This window comes from Eleutherodactylus coqui, chromosome 5, assembly GCF_035609145.1.
Source record: "Eleutherodactylus coqui strain aEleCoq1 chromosome 5, aEleCoq1.hap1, whole genome shotgun sequence".
NCBI lineage: Eukaryota > Metazoa > Chordata > Amphibia > Anura > Eleutherodactylidae > Eleutherodactylus > Eleutherodactylus coqui.
The window spans coordinates 68,742,110-68,764,253 of NC_089841.1; the positions used below are offsets into that span (position 1 = coordinate 68,742,110).

At 45.6% G+C, this 22,144-nt stretch overlaps 1 protein-coding gene across 5 annotated transcripts in view; it reads right to left on the reverse strand.

Moving 5' to 3' along the window:
* LOC136627521 (von Willebrand factor A domain-containing protein 5A-like) overlaps positions 1–22,144 on the reverse strand; it is a 69,253-nt gene that overhangs the window by 43,070 nt on the left and 4,039 nt on the right. For all 5 annotated transcript variants that reach the window (XM_066602702.1, XM_066602704.1, XM_066602703.1 and 2 more), the window contains exons 2-3: positions 14,717–14,796; positions 10,100–10,302 (exon numbers count right to left, since the gene is read on the reverse strand). In XM_066602702.1, the coding sequence (XP_066458799.1) occupies positions 10,100–10,302; positions 14,717–14,796 (283 nt within the window). The remainder of the gene's footprint in view (positions 1–10,099; positions 10,303–14,716; positions 14,797–22,144) is intronic.

The window sequence follows — 22,144 nt, forward strand, 5'->3', positions numbered from 1 at the left end:
GGTGCTCAAAGGTCTGGCAGTTTTTCACTGAGAGTGCAGACGACCGACGAACAGTGGTGTGCAACCTGTGTCGCGCCAAGATCAGCCGGGGAGCCACCACCACCAGCCTCACCACCACCAGCATGCGCAGACATATGATGGCCAAGCACCCCACAAGGTGGGACGAAGGCCGTTCACCGCCTCTGGTTTGCACCGCTGCCTCTCCCCCTGTGCCCCAACCTGCCACTGAGATCCAACCCCCCTCTCAGGACACAGGCACTACCGTCTCCTGGCCTGCACCCACACCCTCACCTCCGCTGTCCTCGGCCCCATCCACCAATGTCTCTCAGCGCACCGTCCAGCCGTCGCTAGCGCAAGTACGCCGCCACGCACCCGCACGCTCAAGCGTTAAACGTGCACATAGCCAAATTTATCAGCCTGGAGATGCTGCCATATAGGGTTGTGGAAACGGAGGCTTTCAAAAGTATGATGGCGGCGGCGGCCCCGCGCTACTCAGTTCCCAGTCGCCACTACTTTTCCCGATGTGCCGTCCCAGCCCTGCACGACCACGTCTCCCGCAACATTGTACGCGCCCTCACCAACGCGGTTACTGCCAAGGTCCACTTAACAACAGACACGTGGACAAGCACAGGCGGGCAGGGCACACGGCCCACGAACTGCTGCAGGGTCTGACAGAGCAGACCGACCGCTGGCTTGCGCCGCTGAGCCTCCAACCGGGCATGGTCGTGTGTGACAAGGCCGTAACCTGGTGGCGGCTCTGCAGCTCGGCAGTCTCACGCACGTGCCATGCCTGGCCCACGTCTTTAATTTGGTGGTTCAGCGCTTTCTGAAAAGCTACCCACGCTTGTCAGACCTGCTCGTAAAGGTGCGCCGGCTCTGCGCACATTTCCGCAAGTCCCACACGGATGCTGCCACCCTGCGCACCCTGCAACATCGGTTTAATCTGCCAGTGCACCGACTGTTGTGCGACGTGCCCACACGGTGGAACTCTACGCTCCACATGTTGGCCAGGCTCTATGAGCAGCGTAGAGCTATAGTGGAATACCAACTCCAACATCAGACATCTGCCAGGTCCTTGGAAACTTTGAGGAGTCTACCCAGATGGTGAGCGGCGATGCTGCAATCATTAGCGTCACCATTCCTCTGTTATGCCTCTTGAGAAGTTCCCTGCAAAGCATAAAGGCAGACGCTTTGCGCTCGGAAACGGAGGCGGGGTAAGACAGTATGTCGCTGGATAGTCAGGGCACCCTCCTGTCTATATCTTAGCGCGTTGAGGAGGAGGAGGGGGAGGAGCATGAGGAGGAGGGGGAAGAGACAGCTTGGCCCACTGCTGAGGGTACCCATGCTGCTTGCCTGTCATCCTTTCAGCGTGTATGGCCTGAGGAGGAGGAGGATCCTGAAAGTGATCTTCCTAGTGAGGACAGCCATGTGTTGCGTATAGGTACCCTGGTACACATGGTTGACTTCATGTTAGGATGCCTTTCTCGTGACCCTCGCGTTACACGCATTCTGGCCACTACGGATTACTGGGTGTACACACTGCTCGACCCACGGTATAAGGAGAACCTTTCCACTCTCATACCCGAAGAGGAAAGGGGTTCGAGAGTGATGCTATACCACAGGACCCTGGCGGACAAGCTGATGGTAAAATTCCCATTCGACAGCGCTAGTGGCAGAAGGCGCAGTTCCGAGGGCCAGGTAGCAGGGGAGGCGCGGAGATCAGGCAGCATGTACAGCACAGGCAGGGGAACACTCTCTAAGGCCTTTGACAGCTTTCTGGCTCCCCAGCAAGACTGTGTCACCGCTCCCCAGTCAAGGCTGAGTCTGCTGGAGCACTGTAAAAGGATGGTGAGGGAGTACGTAGCCGATCGCACGACCGTCCTCCGTGACGCCTCTGCCCCCTACAATTACTGGGTGTCGAAGCTGGACACGTGGCCTGAACTCGCACTCTATGCCCTGGAGGTGCTTGCTTGTCCTGCGGCTAGCGTCTTGTCAGAGAGGGTGTTTAGTGCGGCTGGGGGAATCATCACAGATAAGCGTACCCGCCTGTCAACCGACAGTGCCGACAGGCTTACACTCATCAAGATGAACAAAGCCTGGATTTCCCCAGACTTCTCTTCTCCACCAGCGGACAGCAGCGATACCTAAACAATACGTAGGCTGCACCTGCGGATGGAAGCATTGTTCTCTATCACCATCAAAAACGTGGACCTTTTAGCTTCATCAATCTGTGTATAATATTCATCCTCCTCCTCCTGCTCCTCTTCCTGAAACCTGACGTAATCACGCCGAACGGGCAATTTTTCTTAGGCCCACAAGGCTCAGTCATATAATTTTTGTAAACAATTTTTATACGTTTCAATGCTCATTAAAGCGTTGAAACTTTCACCTGAACCAATTTTTATTTTAACTGGGCTGCCTCCAGGCCTAGTTACAAATTAAGCCACATTAACCAAAGCGATTAATGGGTTTCACCTGCCCTCTTGGTTGGGCATGGGCAATTTTTCGGACGTACATTAGTACTGTTGGTACACCAATTTTTTGGGGCCCTCGCCTACAGTGTAATCCAATTAATTTTTTGCCCACCTGCATAAAAGCTGATGTTACATCAGCTGTGTTGGGCACTGCAATGGGATATATTTATGTACCGCCGGTGGTTTCCAGGGAGCCACCCATGCCGTGGGTCCACACGGAGTTGTAACTACATGTGTCCACTTCTAAAGAGCCCCAGTCTGACTGGGGCATGCAGTGTGCGCCGAAGCCCACTTGCATTAAACATGACATTACCTCAGCTGTGATGGGCAATGCAATGGGATATATTTATGTACCGCCGGTGGCTTCCTGGCACCCACCCATGCTGTGGGTCCACACGGAGTTGTAACTGCATGTGTCCACTTCTAAAGAACCCCAGTCTGACTGGGGCATGCAGTGTGGGCCGAAACCCACCTGCATTTAATCGGACGTTACCTCAGCTGTGATGGGCACTGCAATGGGATACATTAATGTACAGCCGGTGGGTTCCAGGGAGCCACCTATGCTGTGGGTGCACACGGAATTCCCATTGCGGAGTTGTACCTGCCTGTGACTATTTATAAAAAAACGCGGTCTGATGGGGCATGCAGACACCTTGACAGAATGAATAGTGTGTGGCACATAGGTTCCCCCTTGCTATGCCCACGTGTGCAGCTCCTGATGGAGGTGGCACAGGATTGGATTTCTCATTGCTTCTGTACAGCATTGTGGGCTATCGCCCCACCCCTTTTAAAGAGGGTCGCTGCCTAGCCGTGCCAACCCTCTGCAGTGTGTGCCTGCGGTTCCTCCTCATGGCAGACGCACTTATAAATAGACATGAGTGTGGCGTGGCATGAGGGCAGCTGAAGGCTGCGCAGGGACAGTTTGGTGTGCGCTGTGGACACTGGGTCGTGCGGGGGGGGGGGGGGGGGCAGCATGTAACCCAGGAGAAGTGGCAGCGGAGTGTCATGCAGGCAGTGATTGTGCTTTGTTGGAGGTAGTGTGGTGCTTAGCTAAGGTATGCATTGCTAATGAGGGCTTTTCAGAAGTAAAAGTTGTTGGGGGGGGGGGGCACTCTTGCTGCTATTGTGGCTTAATAGTGGGACCTGGGAACTTGAGATGCAGCCCAACATGTAGCCCCTCGCCTGCCCTATCCGTTGCTGTGTCGTTCCCATCACTTTCTTGAACTGCCCCGATTTTCACAAATGGAAACCTTAGCGAGCATCGGCGATATACAAAAATGCTCGAGTCGCCCATTGACTTCAATGGGGTTCGTTACTCGAAATGAACCCTCGAGCATCGCGATAATTTCGTCCCGAGTAACGAGCACCTGAGCATTTTGGTGCTCGCTCATCTCTAATATATATATATATATATATATATATATATATATACACACACATACATACATACATACATACACATATACTGTACACACGCACACTTGTACACACTCATTGGAAAAAAAAATAATGCAACCAAATAGATATGTCAGTTTGCTGCAAAACTCGATAAGCAGTTATGTCTTAGGCAGCTATATAAATGACAGACATTTAATTTAATTTCTAAGACCTGTTGCATGAGATACTAATCACAAGCCACCACAATATGTATATATATAATTTTCTTGATGCATACACAAACCAAGTTTATGGTGTATTTTAAAATATTGAGTTCTACTTATTTTGAATACTATTGAATTATTATGCTAAAATGAGATAATTGTGTACTTGACAAGCCCAATAAGTACATTAGTCAAATTAACAACGATTTTACTTAAAGTGTTTTACATTTTAAAAAGGTTTTCACAGATACAGGACGAACACCAGATGGCTGATCAAATTTTTCACTGTTGGGGTTCGGAAGGACTCTAAAACATAACTTTTAATAAATCATATATTTTAAAAAAAGGCTTGATATACAATTCTTGAAAGAGACACAAACATAAGACAACAAATATAAATCACTCCCCTAGTGGTCACCCCACTATTCGTGTTGAGGGGGAGGAGAAAGAGACCGCATTTAGGAGAGAGAATGAGACCTCTTTTTGTGAGAATCTCTACAACAAGTTTTTCTCTCAAGAGAACGGTTCTTATTCTAACCGCCAGCTGAGAAACGTATTCAAGGAGAGCTCGATACGTAAGGGGGGTCAACCAAAAAGTGTACTGAATCGTTCGAAGGATAATAAACCTCAATTTATATGTTAGACTACATCCAAACAGTCCTCAGGTCAATCAATGCCATTGGTATATGTCCTTCTATAAAAGGCTTAGTCGTGCATAGTACAAGAGGACTGGATGGTCATGGAGCAGGAAAGAATGACCCACATTGATGAAAGTGAAACATGAGTGGGGTCATCAATCCATATTCACCAAAAAGTAGTTTAAGCGTAAAGATACCCAAAAAGAGTTTGTTTAAAAAAAGATGCGCAGTTCGACGCTTTTTCGCTACAGATAGCGTAGCATCATCAGGAACCTATACTCAGTAGTAGACTGACCTTCTAGATAAACTCAAAGCTCCTAGACTACTTGAGAATATGTTTTCAGAGAAAGATAGTGGAGAGATAGACAATACTATCACTCTAAGATAAATTATAGTACCCCAGAGATTCCCTCCCTATTAGTCATGAGAACGAAAACAAAAAAAGGTAGCAGCACCAGCCTTTGTGGTAGGCTGGCGGCTAATGAATTCATGGGTCCCTTAACATCATGCTTTCTCAATTAGCCATGAAAATACGGCATAGAGCACAAGCTAAACATCTTTCAGCTACCAGACTCACTAAGTATGAGAGACTGCCCGGCTAGTACCCTCACATATCGCAATCAAGAGGTGTATAGTTCCAAATACAGTTTCATTTCTTCTACTGAATTAGGAAAGGGGAAAAGGAGGGGTGGCATACACGACTGTATGATTGTCTGGGGATTAACAGAAAGTGAAACTAGGCATCTTAAAAATGATGTCAAAACTCCCATTGCTAATGTAGATTTTCAGTTTTTTGTAGATGGCTCTAGATATTATGGAAATGGACAAGCAAAACAGGGTATTCGGTGGTAACCAAAAGAATGAGGTAATTGTACAAAAACACCTCTCTCTCCTAGGAAACTTACTCAGGGAAATAGAGTTGATGGCACTCGCTGAAACATGTGAGGTGTCTGCAGGTAGGACTGTTACTGTCTACACTGACTTAAGGTACACACTTGGAATCATACATGATTTCGCATCTTTTGTGGCCCAGTGGAAATTTCATAGAGTCCTTGAATAAGCCAATCCAAAATGCAGAAGTGGTGTTTTTGTTCTGCAAGGTTTTAGTTCTTTCCGCACAGATAACTATAATCAAAGTACAGGCTCATACCAAAGAAACAACTACGGAGGCTCTAGGGAACCAGAGAGCAGACACAGCAGTAGCCCGACTTCCCAAGCTGTGGGGCACTTCACCCTAAGGATATGGCTGGCCCCCAAAGATGTTAGGTCTACTCTTTCCAGCAGCTCCAAACACTGTGCTGCTGCCTGGACCATATTCACCATAATTCTGCAATATGCCATTTTTTTGTCCACTGCATCTGCTTCTTTGCTCCTACTGTATCTGCTTCTGCCCTCCTTTTCTCTTCCTTTATATATTGTGCCATCAGGGCGCTCAAACCTTTCCTGCTCATTTCTAGGGGTGGAGGAGAGGGGCAGGCTTAGCCCTACATTACTCCTATCAGTGAGGTCGGATCTGCATAATGGTGAGGTGCTATTCGCATCTTAGCTACATCATTAGAGTGCAGAACACCTCTCCTTGCAACTTGTGCCTTTTCACTCTCTCCCGATCCCTTCGCTAGTCTGTTAGAGAAGCAGGGAGTTTCATTGCGCTCCGGCACCTCTTCTCTTACCCTCTCTGGCTGTAGCACTGGGACGGTGGAGGTGTCCTTCACTGCCACTATCTTCTCCCCTTTCCCCTCTCGTCCAGACCCTGGACAGTAGGGTGTGGGGTCTACTGCTGCATCTGACAATGGAGGGCGCATCATTGGCATTAGAGAAGCAGGATGGTTGTTTTGACAAACTGACTGCCATCTAGGCTGTTCTGAACAAACTGTTAGGAGGTAGGAGCAGCTGTTATGTGAGGGAACGCACGCACACACAGCGAACAGGCTCCGGCTGGCCCAGACAGACCACCAGTAGAGAGGATCATTTGATCAGCCAACATGCATGAGCAAATCCAACAGTTCTGTTGTTCATCATCCAGGCGCAGGTGGTACCTTCATTACAGAACTCGTCTCTGCCTGGACCATTTCCAGGCACTTAGCAGAAGGAACTTAGATGTCATGGTGCCCATTACAAATCCTGCCATTAACACTCCAACACCATTGCCTTCCTTTGCAGTGGTGTCATGTACGAGACACTTGGACTTCTATGGACTGGAACTAGATTGTCTTTAGTGACAAATTCAGGTTCTGTTTGGTAGCGGAAAACGGTAATGTCCAAGTATGGAGGCCTCGTGGTGAGAACATTAATCCTGCCTTTGCTGTGGAGTGACAAACTGCCCTCACTGCTGGTGCGATGATCTGAGGGGGAAAGGCATTCTAGTCCAAGGACAATAACAGCTTAACAGCTCAGTGATATGTTCAGGACATGTTGTGGCTCCAGGTGTTGCCTCTCATGGCAGGGCTTCCAAGAGGCATTTTTCAGCAGGATAATAGAAAGCAAAGGTTCCACAAGAATTCCTCTCCCAGATTGCCACACTTCCTTGGCCTGCCCAGTCAGCAGATTTGTCAATCGATCGAGCACTTATGGGGCAAGCTGAGATGCCACCTTTGGCAGCCTACCAGTGTGCAGAATCTAGAGGCCCATTTGCAACATCTGTGGGCAAATGTGCTGCAAGATGACATAGAGCCTATATGTTAGAAACTCCTGGCATCATGGCGCCCAGGATGTGAGCGCTGATTCCAGACGAATAGGGGGTTATGCTGTGGCTTCAGACTGGCAGGCAAGGGTCACCTGACTTCCACAGTTAACAGAAACTGGGAGAATTGCAGGGCGCATACGCTCCACGTAGACATGTGGGTTTCCTTCCCCCAGATTCTGACATTATGTTTGTTAACTGAGCCTGAAAGGTGGAAGGTGTCTTCATCACTGAACACTAAAGATCCTTTGAAACCATTGCTTTCCATTACAGTTTGCATACTCTCGCAGAAACGTCAACCTATCTTTGTCATCTGGTTTCAGGTCCTGTAGCAACTGCAATCGGTAGGGATAGGATTGCAAATATTTGCATAGAATCTTCCACATAGTCGGCTGCGTGATGTACAATTTTCTTGCTTGCTCCAATGGTAGATTTCTGAGGACTTTTTGTGAACTTGCATGGACATGCTCCACTGTTTCCACACTTACTGGTGGAGGGACAGATGATTTTTTTCTTAAATATGCAACCTTTTTTTCTTAATATTGGAGTACCACTTGCGAATTTTGCACCCCTGGGTGGATGGTCATTAAACTTTGTATGAAAATGAAGTTGTCTACTTATAGACTACTGGATGTTAAAATCAAAGACATAAAATGCTCTTTTGTCTTCGTTGGCAACCATTTTGTCTTGTATTCCCCTATTGATGACTACAGCAGGATAAAACTTTTTTGGGCCTCATTTAGCAAAACTGTCTAACAGTAAGACTGTTGCAGTGTCCCGTAGGGCATATATTGAGGAGTGGGTAGGGTAAGATGCTGGCACTTACCACACTCTCTCCAGGAGGGATGCACGTAGCCTCGGCCAGGGGAGTGCTGGGCCTCTTCTGGAGACCCCTAGGAGAGGGATGCCCAAAAAGCAGTAGAACAGGGATAGCAGTTGTCATGCATGACGCCACCATTCCGTTACACACCGCTATGACCTTCGGTGAAGAATAATGGAACCGCAGACAAATATAACGTACCTCAGGTCCCTGGGAAGAGTCAGGGCCTGGCAAAACATTACTTCAATATAACTCCAACAGCACAAGGCAAAGTAGACAATATTCCAAGTGCAGGCATTTAGACAGACTTGATTAAAAGTACCTCCACATGGCAATCCCAGGCTTCAAGATCCCGGTGTGTGAACAACTGAAGACGCGTAGCTCCACCCAGAAGTCCCAGACTTCAGGATGCTTGGGTGTGAACAACTGAAGAAGAGTATCTCCACCCAGCGGTCCTAGACTTTAGGATGCTCGGGTGTGAACAATTAATAAGAGTACCTCTGCACTGGGCTTTGAAGTAACACTCATGTTTCACTAGAGCTCTCTCTCTCTTTGGGGCTCCTCTTGTTTCATGCTAGCACAGTCAATCCAGGGAACCTCTCATCCTCTTCCATTCTTCACTGCATGAGGGTTGAAGGTACCCCCATGCAATCGGCACTCTTGATCAGGAACCCAGAAGAGAATGGACCTTTTCCCACTCTCAAACACTCACATTTATAGCCTCACTCATACCATATGACAGGACATAAATTGATACATTCACAGGCAATCTCCTGGCTTTTGCAAACACTTAACCCATCACACGCTGCAGCTGTGAAATACACAGAATGGAATGACTAGACAGATTTGCACAGTGCACCAACATAAGACATGACATGTATGACATTATGGAGGGGGCCAGGAAAGCACAATTGGTTGTTATGGGCAAAAAGGACAGTCTTACTGTCAGACAAATGTGCAGGAAAAGAACACATATTGAACTCATTAAACTAATTGGCCATTTTAATGACTGAGAGCACAGGTGTGTGTTTTCTTGCAATTGTGAAACACTTGCACACATTAAAAGTAGAGTAAAATATGCCAGAATGAATGCAAAAATGCAACAAATATTCGGCAAAAACGCATACACTCATGTGAATCCGGCCTAAAATAGTGAATAAACACTAAGGCTTATTTATGCCACGGATGTTTTTTTCTGCAATTAAAAAGAAAACCCCGCATAGGGCAAATACAGCATTTAAAGTAGTCCTTACTGACCACAGTGTTTATGGATCTTCCACTCCCAAGCTAAATGTCCCATCGGGTCTTTATGTGAATTGCTACTACTCTTATATGTGTTCTTGCCTTAATCCAGTGTTCTCTTCTCACTCTTCCTCAAGCACCAAATTCTAGGAAGGACGCACGGAAAGAAGGAAAGATCGTAGAGAAGCAGGAGGATAGAACATCCTCAGTAGCAGCAGTCACAAATGATGATCAGAACTAAAATACTGACCACCACTGGAGTAACTTCAGGGGATGCAGTTTCACCCTTTGCCCAGGAGCCTTAAGGGGGCAAAAAGGCCTCTCCTCTCCCTATAGGGAGCCCAGTATTATGAATAAAACATTATAGTTGGGGGCTCTGTTACAGGTTTTGCATTGGGGCCCAGGAGCTTCAAGTTATGCCTTTGCTGACCACCATTCATAATTTATTTGCAGCCTAGATCCCTGATAATATAAGAGTCCTTGACAATTTATTTCATTTGCAAATCAATTTCTATGGTTTGCTTTAAGCCTCCACCAACCTTTACCTGACACTGCCTTCTCAGAACCATAGGGCTCTTGTTCAAACATGAGCTTTAGTTGCCATTGTTACAATCTTCATAAGTTCATAAAAACCAAGAATTTACCTCTTTCTTCTCCTGGAGATCGGCTACAATGGTCTTTCCCTCCACTGTGGCCTCAAAGGTGTAGACAGCGGAGTCTTCATCCATGGGGAACACAAAGATGGCCTCCAGCGCCTTCTCCTCCTCATTCTTGTACTTGAGAGTCGCAGACACATCAGCCACAAAGCCTTTCACCTGGACGTCAACAGAGATCCCCTTGAGAGGAACTGAAGGACCCAGAGAAAATGAAAAAATTAGATGAGCTTCATCCACCTGAACCAACCTTGTATGTTTACATCTGGTCAATGATGTTCTTGATGGGATTGAGTACATTTTACATATACAAAAATGTCAAGTTGATATGTATATTGTGTATTGCATTCCCCATAAACATGTTTGTGTTAAGAAGTGTCCCCGAATTTGTTAAACCACGGGTGGAGCAGACATGGGGCTTACTATGACTCTGTAGTCCAAGAGCCCTGGCTGACCCTGTGAAGACCCCATGTGTATCACTGATGAAATGTGTGGGGTCTTCGGATTGGATGGTTTCCTTCTGACTTACAAATGGTTTAGCGTTTTGTGTTATGTTGTGCAATCTACTTTCTTCACCCTCATACACATTGTGCATTGTATAATTACTGCATATTTTTTGGTTTTGTACATGTTCGCTCTATTACCAGCTGAGGTCTTTGCATAGCTACTTGGGCTCTATTGTTGGGAGAACCCCTTTTTGGGGAGTGGGAGTTAGACTGAGGCATGTTTTTTTTTTCTGACACTCACTTTGATTTAATTAGCCTTTTAGTTTCCATAACACTACAATAATCTTTCATCTGTTTAGAGGGGTGTTTGGTTTTGTGTCAATAAAGTTTAATTATTGTATAAATCTCGTATAAAGTTCTTCATCTTTCTAATCTACTTTCGAGGGGAGGGTGCTCTACTGTAAATGTTGCTGTTGACATGTTATGTGCCATGTTATTTTGTTCTCCATGTTTGTGCATCTGTTATCCCTCATGTAGTTTAGGTCTGGCGGGATGCTGCATGAGGCAGTTTTGCCAGTATCGCTGGGCACTAGGGAGCACACTTTCCTCGCTGCCAATTTAGATGAGGAGGACGTACCGAGCATTATGCAGAGTCTGATCTGGTAGTGAATGTTGTGGCCCTGAGTGTTGTGACAGAACGCTGTTAGGGATGGGATAGAAAAGCATTAAATATCAGAGTTTGGCGGTGTGACCATGTGAGGAGGTAGAGGAGCCTGCTTATTGTAGGAGTCAAGGGGGCCTGGGCTTAGCCACCATGCTTTCTTATAAGAGAGTTCAGTAATGGCAACCCACTAAATTTGGAAAAATTGCTATGCTTGATGAGGTCTAGTTGGATAGATTGTATAGTGTGTTAGCTAGTGATAGGATGCCAAATGCCATATTTGTGGTGTGCAGCAGGCCAGAGGCTAGTAATGCTGATAATTACCAGGGAAGAGCTGTAGAAGCTAGAATAGTTGTCTAGGTAAACTATTGTATATGTAGTAGTGTAGCTAGTTAGCTAGAGTGAAATCTTGGACTGTTTAACCAGAAAAGTACGTAGAGTAGATATGCATAAAGTTGGCCATATAACATGAATACATGCTCGTAAAGTACAGATACATATATAACTGAAAAGTACTAAAGAGGGTTTACAGTGGTTATGTAACCTCTAAAGCTTGTCAGCCTATCCAACCCTTCAATATCTGAGAGGTGAGTGTCTGCCACTGGTGACCCCCACCAATCAGCTGATTGAAGGGGCTGCAGTGCTCAAGCAAACGCTGTAGCCTCTTCAATGTATACATCAGTGAAAACAACTTTCACACATTTATTAATGGAATTGGGTTTATGTGATCTGTGGAGGTTGAGAAATCCAGAAGTTCGACAATACTCTTGTTATTCCAGTTCACATAATACACTTACTAGAATAGATCTACTGATAGGTACTCCATTTATGCTTCCTTATGTTCATAGAGTGGAATATCTACCATGGACGGTGTCTGATCACCCCCCAGTTTATTTGTCGTTGATTATGAATGGTGGGGAATTTGGTTTGCATAGAGTTTGGAGATTAAATCCATTTTAGTTGAACCTGCTTGATGGTAATGCGAGAGCAGAAGAGGATCTATCGGAATTTTTTCAAATTAATATTGGCTCTTGCTCAGTGTCTGTAGTGTGGGATCTATGAAGGCATTTATACTTGGTCGTTATATATGAAGACTAGCTTACAAGTCTAAATCTCAGGATTTCATAAACACCGTTCAGCGATGAGCTTTAGATGCATAGCGAATATATTATACACATACTCATGTCGTGGCCCAGAGGGTCCTCCAGAATAGCCACACAATCAATAGTCCTGTCACACTTTGCTATGTGCATCTAGGAGACATAGAAAGTGCCGTACATTGTAAAACCCCTGTTTCCCCCTTTCTTTCTACAAGCTAAACTAAAGCTTGGCAACAGCTGGCTGCTTATTGGCTGTATGTCATACCATCACTGGTAGAGAGGGATGGTGAGAGTTCAGAGCGGGAAACTCCAGAGTGAGCCAGTATGATGAGGGGGAGAAAAAAAGTGCAGGAACAAGACAGGAAGTGAAGGAGAAGTGATGGGTCACTCTGTATAGAGATTCGGAGCAGGAGGTCGTGCTGGAGGGAGGTCAACAGAGAGGGCAGCTACAAAACACTACCTAAAGGACAAATTGGTTCATAATTTTAAGGACAACAGCTGCGGTACTGCTTAGCGAACGTTGGCACCTATTAGGGATGGTTGCTTCCCTTGTTGGGTTGCGTCTCTTGTGGTAACCTTCTTCGAGGGGATGTGTTTACGCACCCCCGCACGGGTGATACATTACATATCAGGGGTCATTTCACATGTTCATCGACATATCATCATATGCCCTGGCAGCTTGCTGTACATCAGAGAGACAATGACAGAAGAGCGGAAACGCATAGCTAACCACAAAAGTAACATCAGAACACGCAAGGTTGACTTGTCAGTTCCTAAGCACTTTGTGGCCTCCGGACATTCAGTTAGTCAATTCAACTATAGGGTGATAGATTCGGTGCCCCCCTTATGTCCTCTAGATCCTCAGATGCATGATGTTGGGCTGATATTTTCGTGTGGGGGACAGTGACTTGCGGACTCTGATTGTATGTAGCCTCAACTGTGAATCATTTGTCAAGTAGTGCATTGGCATTATGATGCATATTATTGACCACGTGCCAACTTGCCTAACATCTGGTGTACCTTATATGTGACCTAGGTACAATATGTGTGTTGTACAATTAAAAGATATTCAGCATGACAGCTGGTTATTTATTATTTCTTTAAGATACTAATGTATAACTATGTGAAAGATCTACATAAGAAGTTTATGGTGTGTTACTATGACACAAAGAAGAAGTATATTTCAGACAGCGATTTGATCCATATCTAATACACACCAGTATTTTAGTCTTGTAAAAACATGAAAGTCCATTATGGAGGAGTCACATAATTCTTGACCGGGTCACCTTGTGTTGGAAAAGGTATATGCTCAATGGTCGCCAATTTTTTTTATAGATGAGAGCTAGAGGTCCGCTTGTCAGGTCCCACGCATGCGCATCAGCATATTGAAAATCTGGCCCACCACAGATACCGGGTTTGAAAGTTATAGAACTGCATAGTTCCATCTCTCAGGCTTTGCACGTGCGCCATGTCACGATTTATTCGATGACGCTGTGCGATGGAAGATGACGGCCGACACTGATGTCGCGCATGCGTTATGCTGCGCTATGAACTCCGGTCTCCATGTTAACTAGGGGCGGAGGTCTGATATTGCAGGGGGAAACTCTGAATCCCGCGCATGCGCAGTGATGCAGAATGAACACTAGCGCGACTGTACAAGCTGGAGGATCTGAAAATTTTCCCCTTGGATACACTATCAGTACAATTACATGTAGTCAACACCTGTATCTAAGGTACGGTGGGCTGTGGGGTTCATACCAAGTGGGTTGGCCCTTTTTTATTTGTTTGTTGATTGGTTGAGATTTTAATCAAGGTGTGTATTTATAATGGTGTGGGGGTCTTTGGGAATCAGTGACTGGAAAAAGGCTACGAGAGATATTGCACCATTGGTAACCTGAATGCGGCTTCTCCTTCAGAACATTTACACGTCTATGTGGGTCATGAATCCAGACCCATGCTATTGAGCCTGCATCATTCACCGGAGGCCTCCCTCAGCATTGTGAGGTACGTCTAAGTGCTGCTGTGTATTTCGCATTTGTATAATGAAAGAATGATACAGGTTATCTAAGGCCATATACACTGCAAAGACATGTACGGGTTCTCTCCATCTCCTCCTCCCAGGCTTCTTAGAGTTTCTTTCAGCATTGTTAGGCTCTGCAACATTCTTGTGAACAAAGAATTCTGGGTGGGAGTCTGTTTAAATGGCACATGAATGACTAAATAAAGCTGATCTCTCCATAAGTCACCTAAATACACAGAATACAGTGCAAATAGTGAGTCCTGAGTGACCACAAGTAATGTCTGAGGAAGGTGGAGATAGTAAGTCTCAGTGAGCTTATGGATTCTGGGGTCACATATTATACAATTTGCTAGCAAGTAACAATAGGAAAAAGTTTCTCACCCGGCTGTTTGGTCTCAACCACGATGAGACCACAACATGGAGGAAAACATGGAGGACGGAACGGCATCTTAGTTCTTGTTCTGTTAGGAGATATGAAACCACAGTCATCAGGATGTGCCTATCTGTGTTCATCAGTTCACTATCTCTGAGCTCCATGATATGAGCAGAGGAAACTTTAAGTGTTGTATTCAGTGAGTCATTGTATGTGTGGCAAAGCCAGAGATATTAACATAAACACTTCAGGCGCGCGCACCAAACATCCATAGGCCCCATACACCTACTATATGAGTGTCTTTTTGGCATGTGTTGGGCTGATATACATTTGTTTTCCCTATATAGGGTGTAATCAAAAAGACTGATCCAGTGGATGACTTTCTGATCTGCCCCCCACTTCAAGTACCCATCCCTTACTTCAGTCATAGCAGCGGTCCTACTCTTCAACTTTGCAATTGATACGTCACAGAAGGGAAAATATAAAAACATAAAAACAATCACAGAAAATGGCCCTATACTTACTGACTATAAAGCCGCACTGCATGTGAAAAATAGATAATAAATGCAAGGCATTAGTTGGACTTTGGCCAAAATACATCAGCTCACTAACCGCGTCAAGGTTCCTTGCTTGTAGTGAGTCCATATACTACAGGGGGAGCCCAGGGTAGCAGTACCAATGTGGTTCATTTATTATGGCGTCATTAATAGGTTGCTGGTCTGCATGGTGCACTACATGTATCAGAAGGTCTGAAACTTTGTATCTACTCTGTGTGGGAGTATACACCAAGTAGCCACTCCCCTCTATATTGAGAGGCTGTGTGAGTGGCTGTTTCATCGGTGTCTCTCACAGGTATAATTAGCTCCCTCATTTGGTAGTCTGCTGCCTGCATGCTGAGAGTATGCAGTTATCTGCCCTCCTTAGGCCTCCTTCCCACGAATGGATTTCCGCCGCGTAATTCGCTGCAAAAATCCGCTGCGTTGCCCGCAGCTATTAGGTGCTATTGAACCTAATAGCTCAGGGCACACAGTGCGGAATTCCACCGCGGAACTCCGCACCGTGAAATCTCCCGTTCTCACCCACGGCATGCTCTATTTGCCGCGGGTGTACGCGCTGACGGCTTCCATTGCAGTCAATGGAAGCCGTCCGTTCACGCTATCTCCCGCTGTAACACAGCGGAAGATAGTGTGAAAACGCTTTCCCGCCTACCGCCGCCGCGTCATATGATGATGTGATATGTGACGCGGTGGGCGTGTCATGTGACGCGGGGAAGCGTCGTGCGGGAGCGAAAATGCCGGATCCGTTGGTAAGTATGGGGTCTCTGGGGGCGCCGTGACGGGCTTCGCCGCGGAATATTCCGCGGCGGAGCCCGTCACGCTCGTGTGCAGCCGGCCTTAGTCAGTAAGTATATGGCCATTTTCTGTGATTGTCAACTTTGCAATTGGATTTTACTCTCTATCAAGAGCCACAATACAAAATTGAAATCATGTTCTGGAGCCCCCAGGAGCCCGGAGTGCCATACCATCTTGTAGCAGAGCCATACCTCCATATTCAAGTACGCTATTGTCATTTCAATACATGATACCAGTACTGAGATATTGTGCTGGATCAGTCTTTTTCTCTACACTCTGTATAGGGGGACACAGTAAAAACCCCTAAGTGGTGCGCACCAGGTTGTGAGGCATTGGTGGTAATGATGGCGGCGGCAGCGGTGGCTTCACCGCTCCCTTCACAAATGGCAGCAGCCAATGGAATATAGAATATATAGTCTTAGTGTGGCATTTTAGGACTATCTGCCAGTTGGGTAGGGTATGGCGGTAAACAGTTAGTTTGTTGTTCGTGACGCCAGGCTGCATACAGGCCTCTAACCTTCTATATATCTATATATATATATTTATATTCCTTGTCTTTATCTCTTTCTTCTCTTAATACAATGCTTCTTTCCATTTCCTTCTTCTGTATACTGTCTTTCCATATCTTTTCCATACAATCTGTCCTCATAGTTACTACACCTTCTCCTTCCCACCGCACTGCAATCCTCCTTATCTCGCTCCTGCTCTGCTCTTGACCTTCTTCTTTGCCACCCTCTCTCCAACTGCCAACTTTCAACTGCTCTGATAGGACTTTACTAACCAACCCGTTGCTCCACTAATCATGAGTGCCCTCTCTCCTCACTGTTCTGCCAGCCAATCATTGTCCTGTTGCTGGGTGGCACCCCAGCCAATGGAAAATTAGGAACCTGACAGCCAATGAGATCCAGTAGTGGTTGTCAGGCAGATGATGAAAGTTACAAACAAAAATTAAACCTTTTTAAAGACATATATACATGATTGAATAAAATTGATCACAGCTTGTGTAGTGCCTAACTTTGGGCCACTATACCAATACCACGCAGTATACAGTAATGACCTCAGATGGTTATAATCCTTTAAACTTGGCATATTGCAGCTGGGGATTCTGCAAGGTTTACTGAGTTTTCCGCTTCCTGCTCTGTACACACTGACAACCCTCTGGAGAACAGCTGATCGGTGGGGGTCCTGAGTGGTGGACCCCTACTGATCAATTATTAACAACCTAACCTGTTGGCAGATCATTAATTTCTCGTTTGAATGAGCGAACGATGTCAGAGTTCACCCCTGCAGCCTGTTTATACAGGCAGATACATTGTTGGCTCGTTCAAACGAGAAATCGTTCAGTTGTTCACATTTGCTGTATAAGTGAGAATGACTGGACTATCGGAATTTAAACCGAACGATTAGTGAACGAGCCAACGATGATTTTTATGCCTGCAGAAAATGAGTGATGAACAAAAAGCGAATGATTTATCGTTCGTTGTGCGATCATTGGCTGCCTTTGGACTGAACAAATCTATCGTTCATTTGTACTTGTTTGGACAATTTTTTGAACAATAAACGTTCCATGTAAAAGGGCCTCAACTAAACTATAAAAAAAACTTTGACATACAGTGTACCTTCTGATATGTAGGAAGTTTTTATTGATGGGGGTGAGACCCCTGAAGATTGCTAAAATGAATGGGCAGAAGCACTCCGCTCTGCTTGTTGTGGTGTAACAGGCTCCACAGAAATCCTGTAATACCAAACCTGGCCACTGCAGTGAGAATGGAGCTGTCTGATTCCTGGAGAAATCCGCTAAGAGCATGAGTACAAAGGCCCACCTTACAGCTCAACAGAAGGGGTCCTAGGCAGTGGACTCTCGCCAGTCCACTATTGATTGTCTATCCTAAGAGTAGGTCATCAATAGTTCACAACTGGACAACCTCTTAATATATTATACAGCAACAACTCCACATTATATTTTACTGCTTGAAGAAAGCGAGAAATGCCTGGTGACTCATGATCAGATGAAGTATTCATCTGATAGTATGTCCAACAATAAAGTCATCAGCTGCCAGCAGTTCTGTAGAATCTTTTGAAACTTGATATGTGTTTTTTTTAGTCTTTGTTAACAGGATTACAGTTTTAATGAGTCACAGTCAGGAATGCCCTGATTGCTCTGTGTAATGAATACTAACCCCACTGATGCACAATACATTTCTTGCAACACTTTTCAGAATAAGTTAAAGTGGGTGGAAAACACCTTTAAGAAATATAGTAATTTCCTCGAAGACCCTTTTACACGGGCCAATAAATCGTTCAGTGTAAACGAGCCCTCACACAGCAGCATCAATGTAAAAAAAAAAAGTTATGGGGTTCAAAAAAAGTGACAGAAGTTTTTAGAAATGTGCTTTCTTTTAAAGAGGTTGTCCCGCGGCAGCAAGTGGGTCTATACACTTCTGTATGGCCATATTAATGCACTTTGTAATATACATTGTGCATTAATTATGAGCCATACAGAAGTTATAAAAAGTTTTTTACTTACCTGCTCCGTTGCTGGCGTCCTCGTCTCCATGGTGCCGACTAATTTTCGCCCTCCGATGGCCAAATTAGCCGCGCTTGCGCAGTCCTGGTCTTCTGCTCTCTTCAATGGAGCAGCTCGTGCAGAATGCAGGCTCCGTGTAGCTCCGCCCCGTCACGTGCCGATTCCAGCCAATCAGGAGGCTGGAATCGGCAATGGACCGCACAGAAGAGCTGCGGTCCACGGAGGAAGAGGATTCCGGCGGCCATCTTCACAGGTAAGTATAGAAGTCACCGGAGCGCGGGGATTAAGGTAAGCGCTCCGGTAAGCTTTCTGTACGTCCCTGCATCGGGGTTGTCTCGCGCCGAACGGGGGGGGGGGGGGGGGGGGTTGAAAAAAAAAAAAACCCGTTTCGGAGCGGGACAACCCCTTTAAGTAATAGTGCATAAACTACATAATCTTGGTATCGCTGTAATCAGACTGACTTACAGAATAAAGATAACTGTCATTCTTACTGAAGCAGGAATGCAGTAAAAACCAACTCTACCACTCCCCGAAAAATGATGCAATTGTGTTCTTTTTTTCTTCAAAAAAGGGCTGCAGCAAGAAGGGGTTAAACTCGTTTTATTGACATGATGAACATACGGAGTCAAATATCTAAAAAAAAAAAAAAATCTCAGAAAGCGGCCTTATACTTAGGCTACCTATACATGGGCGAGTGCAAAATTGGGCCAAGAAGTTTGGTTTAAGGACTGTGGATGTGGAACCACTGTGTCAACCTACTGGGTAGGTGAAGATCCGATCTAGTACGGCTGACAGCCAACCCCAGTGTGGGAGGTAATATACCAGATAACCAGCTCCATATATAGGTGGAAACTATGGGAGGTATCTTGCCCTGAACTGATAACCGGGAGAGAGAAACCCCTGCCTACAAGCGGAGCACTTGTTCCGATAAGGACGACCCTACGGTCTTCCTCAGGCGCTGACTTACCCTGGTGGGCCAGAACACCTGTAAGACAAAGATAGAACAACACTGGGGAGTAAAGAGACAAAGAAGGATTAAGCGGACAAGGATAAACAGAGAAGTGGACACCAGGAACAACAGACTACACAAACAAAGAACACAGAGCAGAAGCAGAACGCAAGGTTGCAAGGTAACTGCAGAAGCAGCAGCTGGACATGAAGTGAAGGGAACAAACTCTCATCAACACTGCAGCAAGATCTGAAAGGCCCAGGGCAGCTATATAGGGCGGTGATTGGAAAAGGTGCATCAGCTGAACAAGAGGCCTGAAGCTATTAACCCTAAGAGTGCTGGAAGAGAGTGAATATAAGCTCAGGGAACAGATAGAATGCGCGGACACCCATGTTTGCCAGACACAGAAGATTGTGTCTGAACAGTGCACCTAACACTTGGACTGATATTGTGCTCGACAATGTGCATTTTCATGCTGATGCATGGCGTTTTTTGGGCAAAAACACCTCCCATCTCTTCAGTAAAGTAGCGATCCTCAAGGGTGCATTCACAAGAACGTATATCGAATCGGTTTTCACGCCGAGCCGATATACGTTGTCATTGTGTGCAGGGGGGGGAGGATGGAAGGGGGGCAGAGGCGGGATGGGGGCGGGGCTAATTTGCGGCACTTAGCCCCGCCTCCATCCCACCTCCTCTCATTGCAAATAGTCCAGAGGGGCGGAGAGGAGGCAGAGAGGGGGCGGGAGCTCAGTTCCTGCTCCTGGCTCTTCCATGCTCCCCCCTGCAGATGAGGAGGACATAGATCGGCTCAGCGTGAAAACCGAGCCGATATACGTTCTTGTGAATGCACCCTTAGTAAGATTAGCAATTGTTTCCCTTTGTTTTCAATGCAAACCTCGCATCAAAAGAACTAGTTGGAGAAGTCATGAAGGTCTAGAGCAGATGGAGAAGAAAAGGGATGAGTCCAGAGGACTTCACCTGTGAGTCACTCAATGTGTATTCCGTCTCTGATAGCACAACAGTATTGTATTCACAATACAGCAATTAACTGTTGCTACCCTATGCACAGGATAAGTTGTCAATAGATTTTGCCCAGAAAACCCATTTAATGTTCTCAGATGTCCTTATCCCCTTCTCCGTCCCTATCCCAAGCGAGATTTCATCATCAAATAAATGGGTGTCACCCAAACCGATTTAGTTAGCAGCTCTATAAACATTTGTGCTGGCATAACAAGTAAGCCGCCTATTCTATCAGCTTCTGTTATATATGAGATCTGGACACACGCGGCACACACGCTACTACTAGTCCCTGCTGCTATTAGTCAGCCACCAATGATTCCAGGAGACTCTTTTATAAAAAGATTTTAGAATTTTCCTGAAAACTCTTCTTTTTATCTCTTTCCTTTAAAGGGAATTCACACAGGTGAGAAAAGCGTGCGAGGTTTGTGTGTTGTGGGATGCAAGAAAACAGAACTCATTATTTGTAATGGGTGTTTTTACATGTGCGGTTCCCCAATCATTGCATAGCACACTGATTTGCGTTGCAAGTCACGCCCAAGAATGTCAGCCATGACTCCGTCGCCCATGTGAATGCACCCTCACCGTGAGATCTGAGGCTGCACTACTAATAGAGTCTGATCACATCCCGTAAGATGTACTGTTATCATGGGGATGTCATGTGAGGCTAAATGACCAAATACATGAATGTCTCCACCTGCACACACGGAGCCCGCACTATTCACGGCAGTAAGCTTGCAAATATTTATGTAGGTAATGTACACAAGGTTTTCCATATGTATGAAATAAGTGAAATACAGGAGTGGTGAGCGGCACTATGATAGTAACTGAAGGGCGTTTCTTGTGCGTTACGGCACCTCCTGGTTATAAATCACCTGCATTTCTTTAATGGGTCATTGACAATATTAACCCGCAGGCAAACAGTTTTTCCTGTCTACGCCCATCAGTTTCTAACAGCAGAATTGTCAGAGGAATCACACATACTCCCATGTGAGCAAATAAAGTAATACTGAACTTAAAGGGGACATAGGAGGGATTCAGAATGCAATGTATATACTATTCTGTGTATACTATACCTCTCTGTATGTAGGATACCATATCATGTGTGGACCATACTTCCATGTCTATACTATACTTATTGTATATAATGTGAATATAGATTGTATTTATGGTTCCTGTGTATATATCATACTGCATGTACCTTACTTCCATGTATATACTATACTGCTGCATGTACTGTGCCTTACCTATGCATATATACAACCCCAATTCCCAAAAAGCTGCGATACTGTGGAAAATGTAAATAAAAAAATAAAAATAGAGAATGCCACAAGTTTTCTATTGGTGAAAGGTCTGGAATGCAGACAGGCCAGTTCAGCCCCCGGACTCTTCTGTGAAGCCACGTGTTTGTGTTGGATGCAGTCTGGGGTTTAGCATTGTCTTGCTGATATATGCAAGGGCTTCCCTGTTTTCTGGATAGGAACATATGTTGTAAAACCTCTATATGCTGTTTAGCATTGATAGGGCCTTTGAAGATGTGTAAGATGCCCATGCCATAATGCACTAATGCAGCCCCATACCATCAGAGATG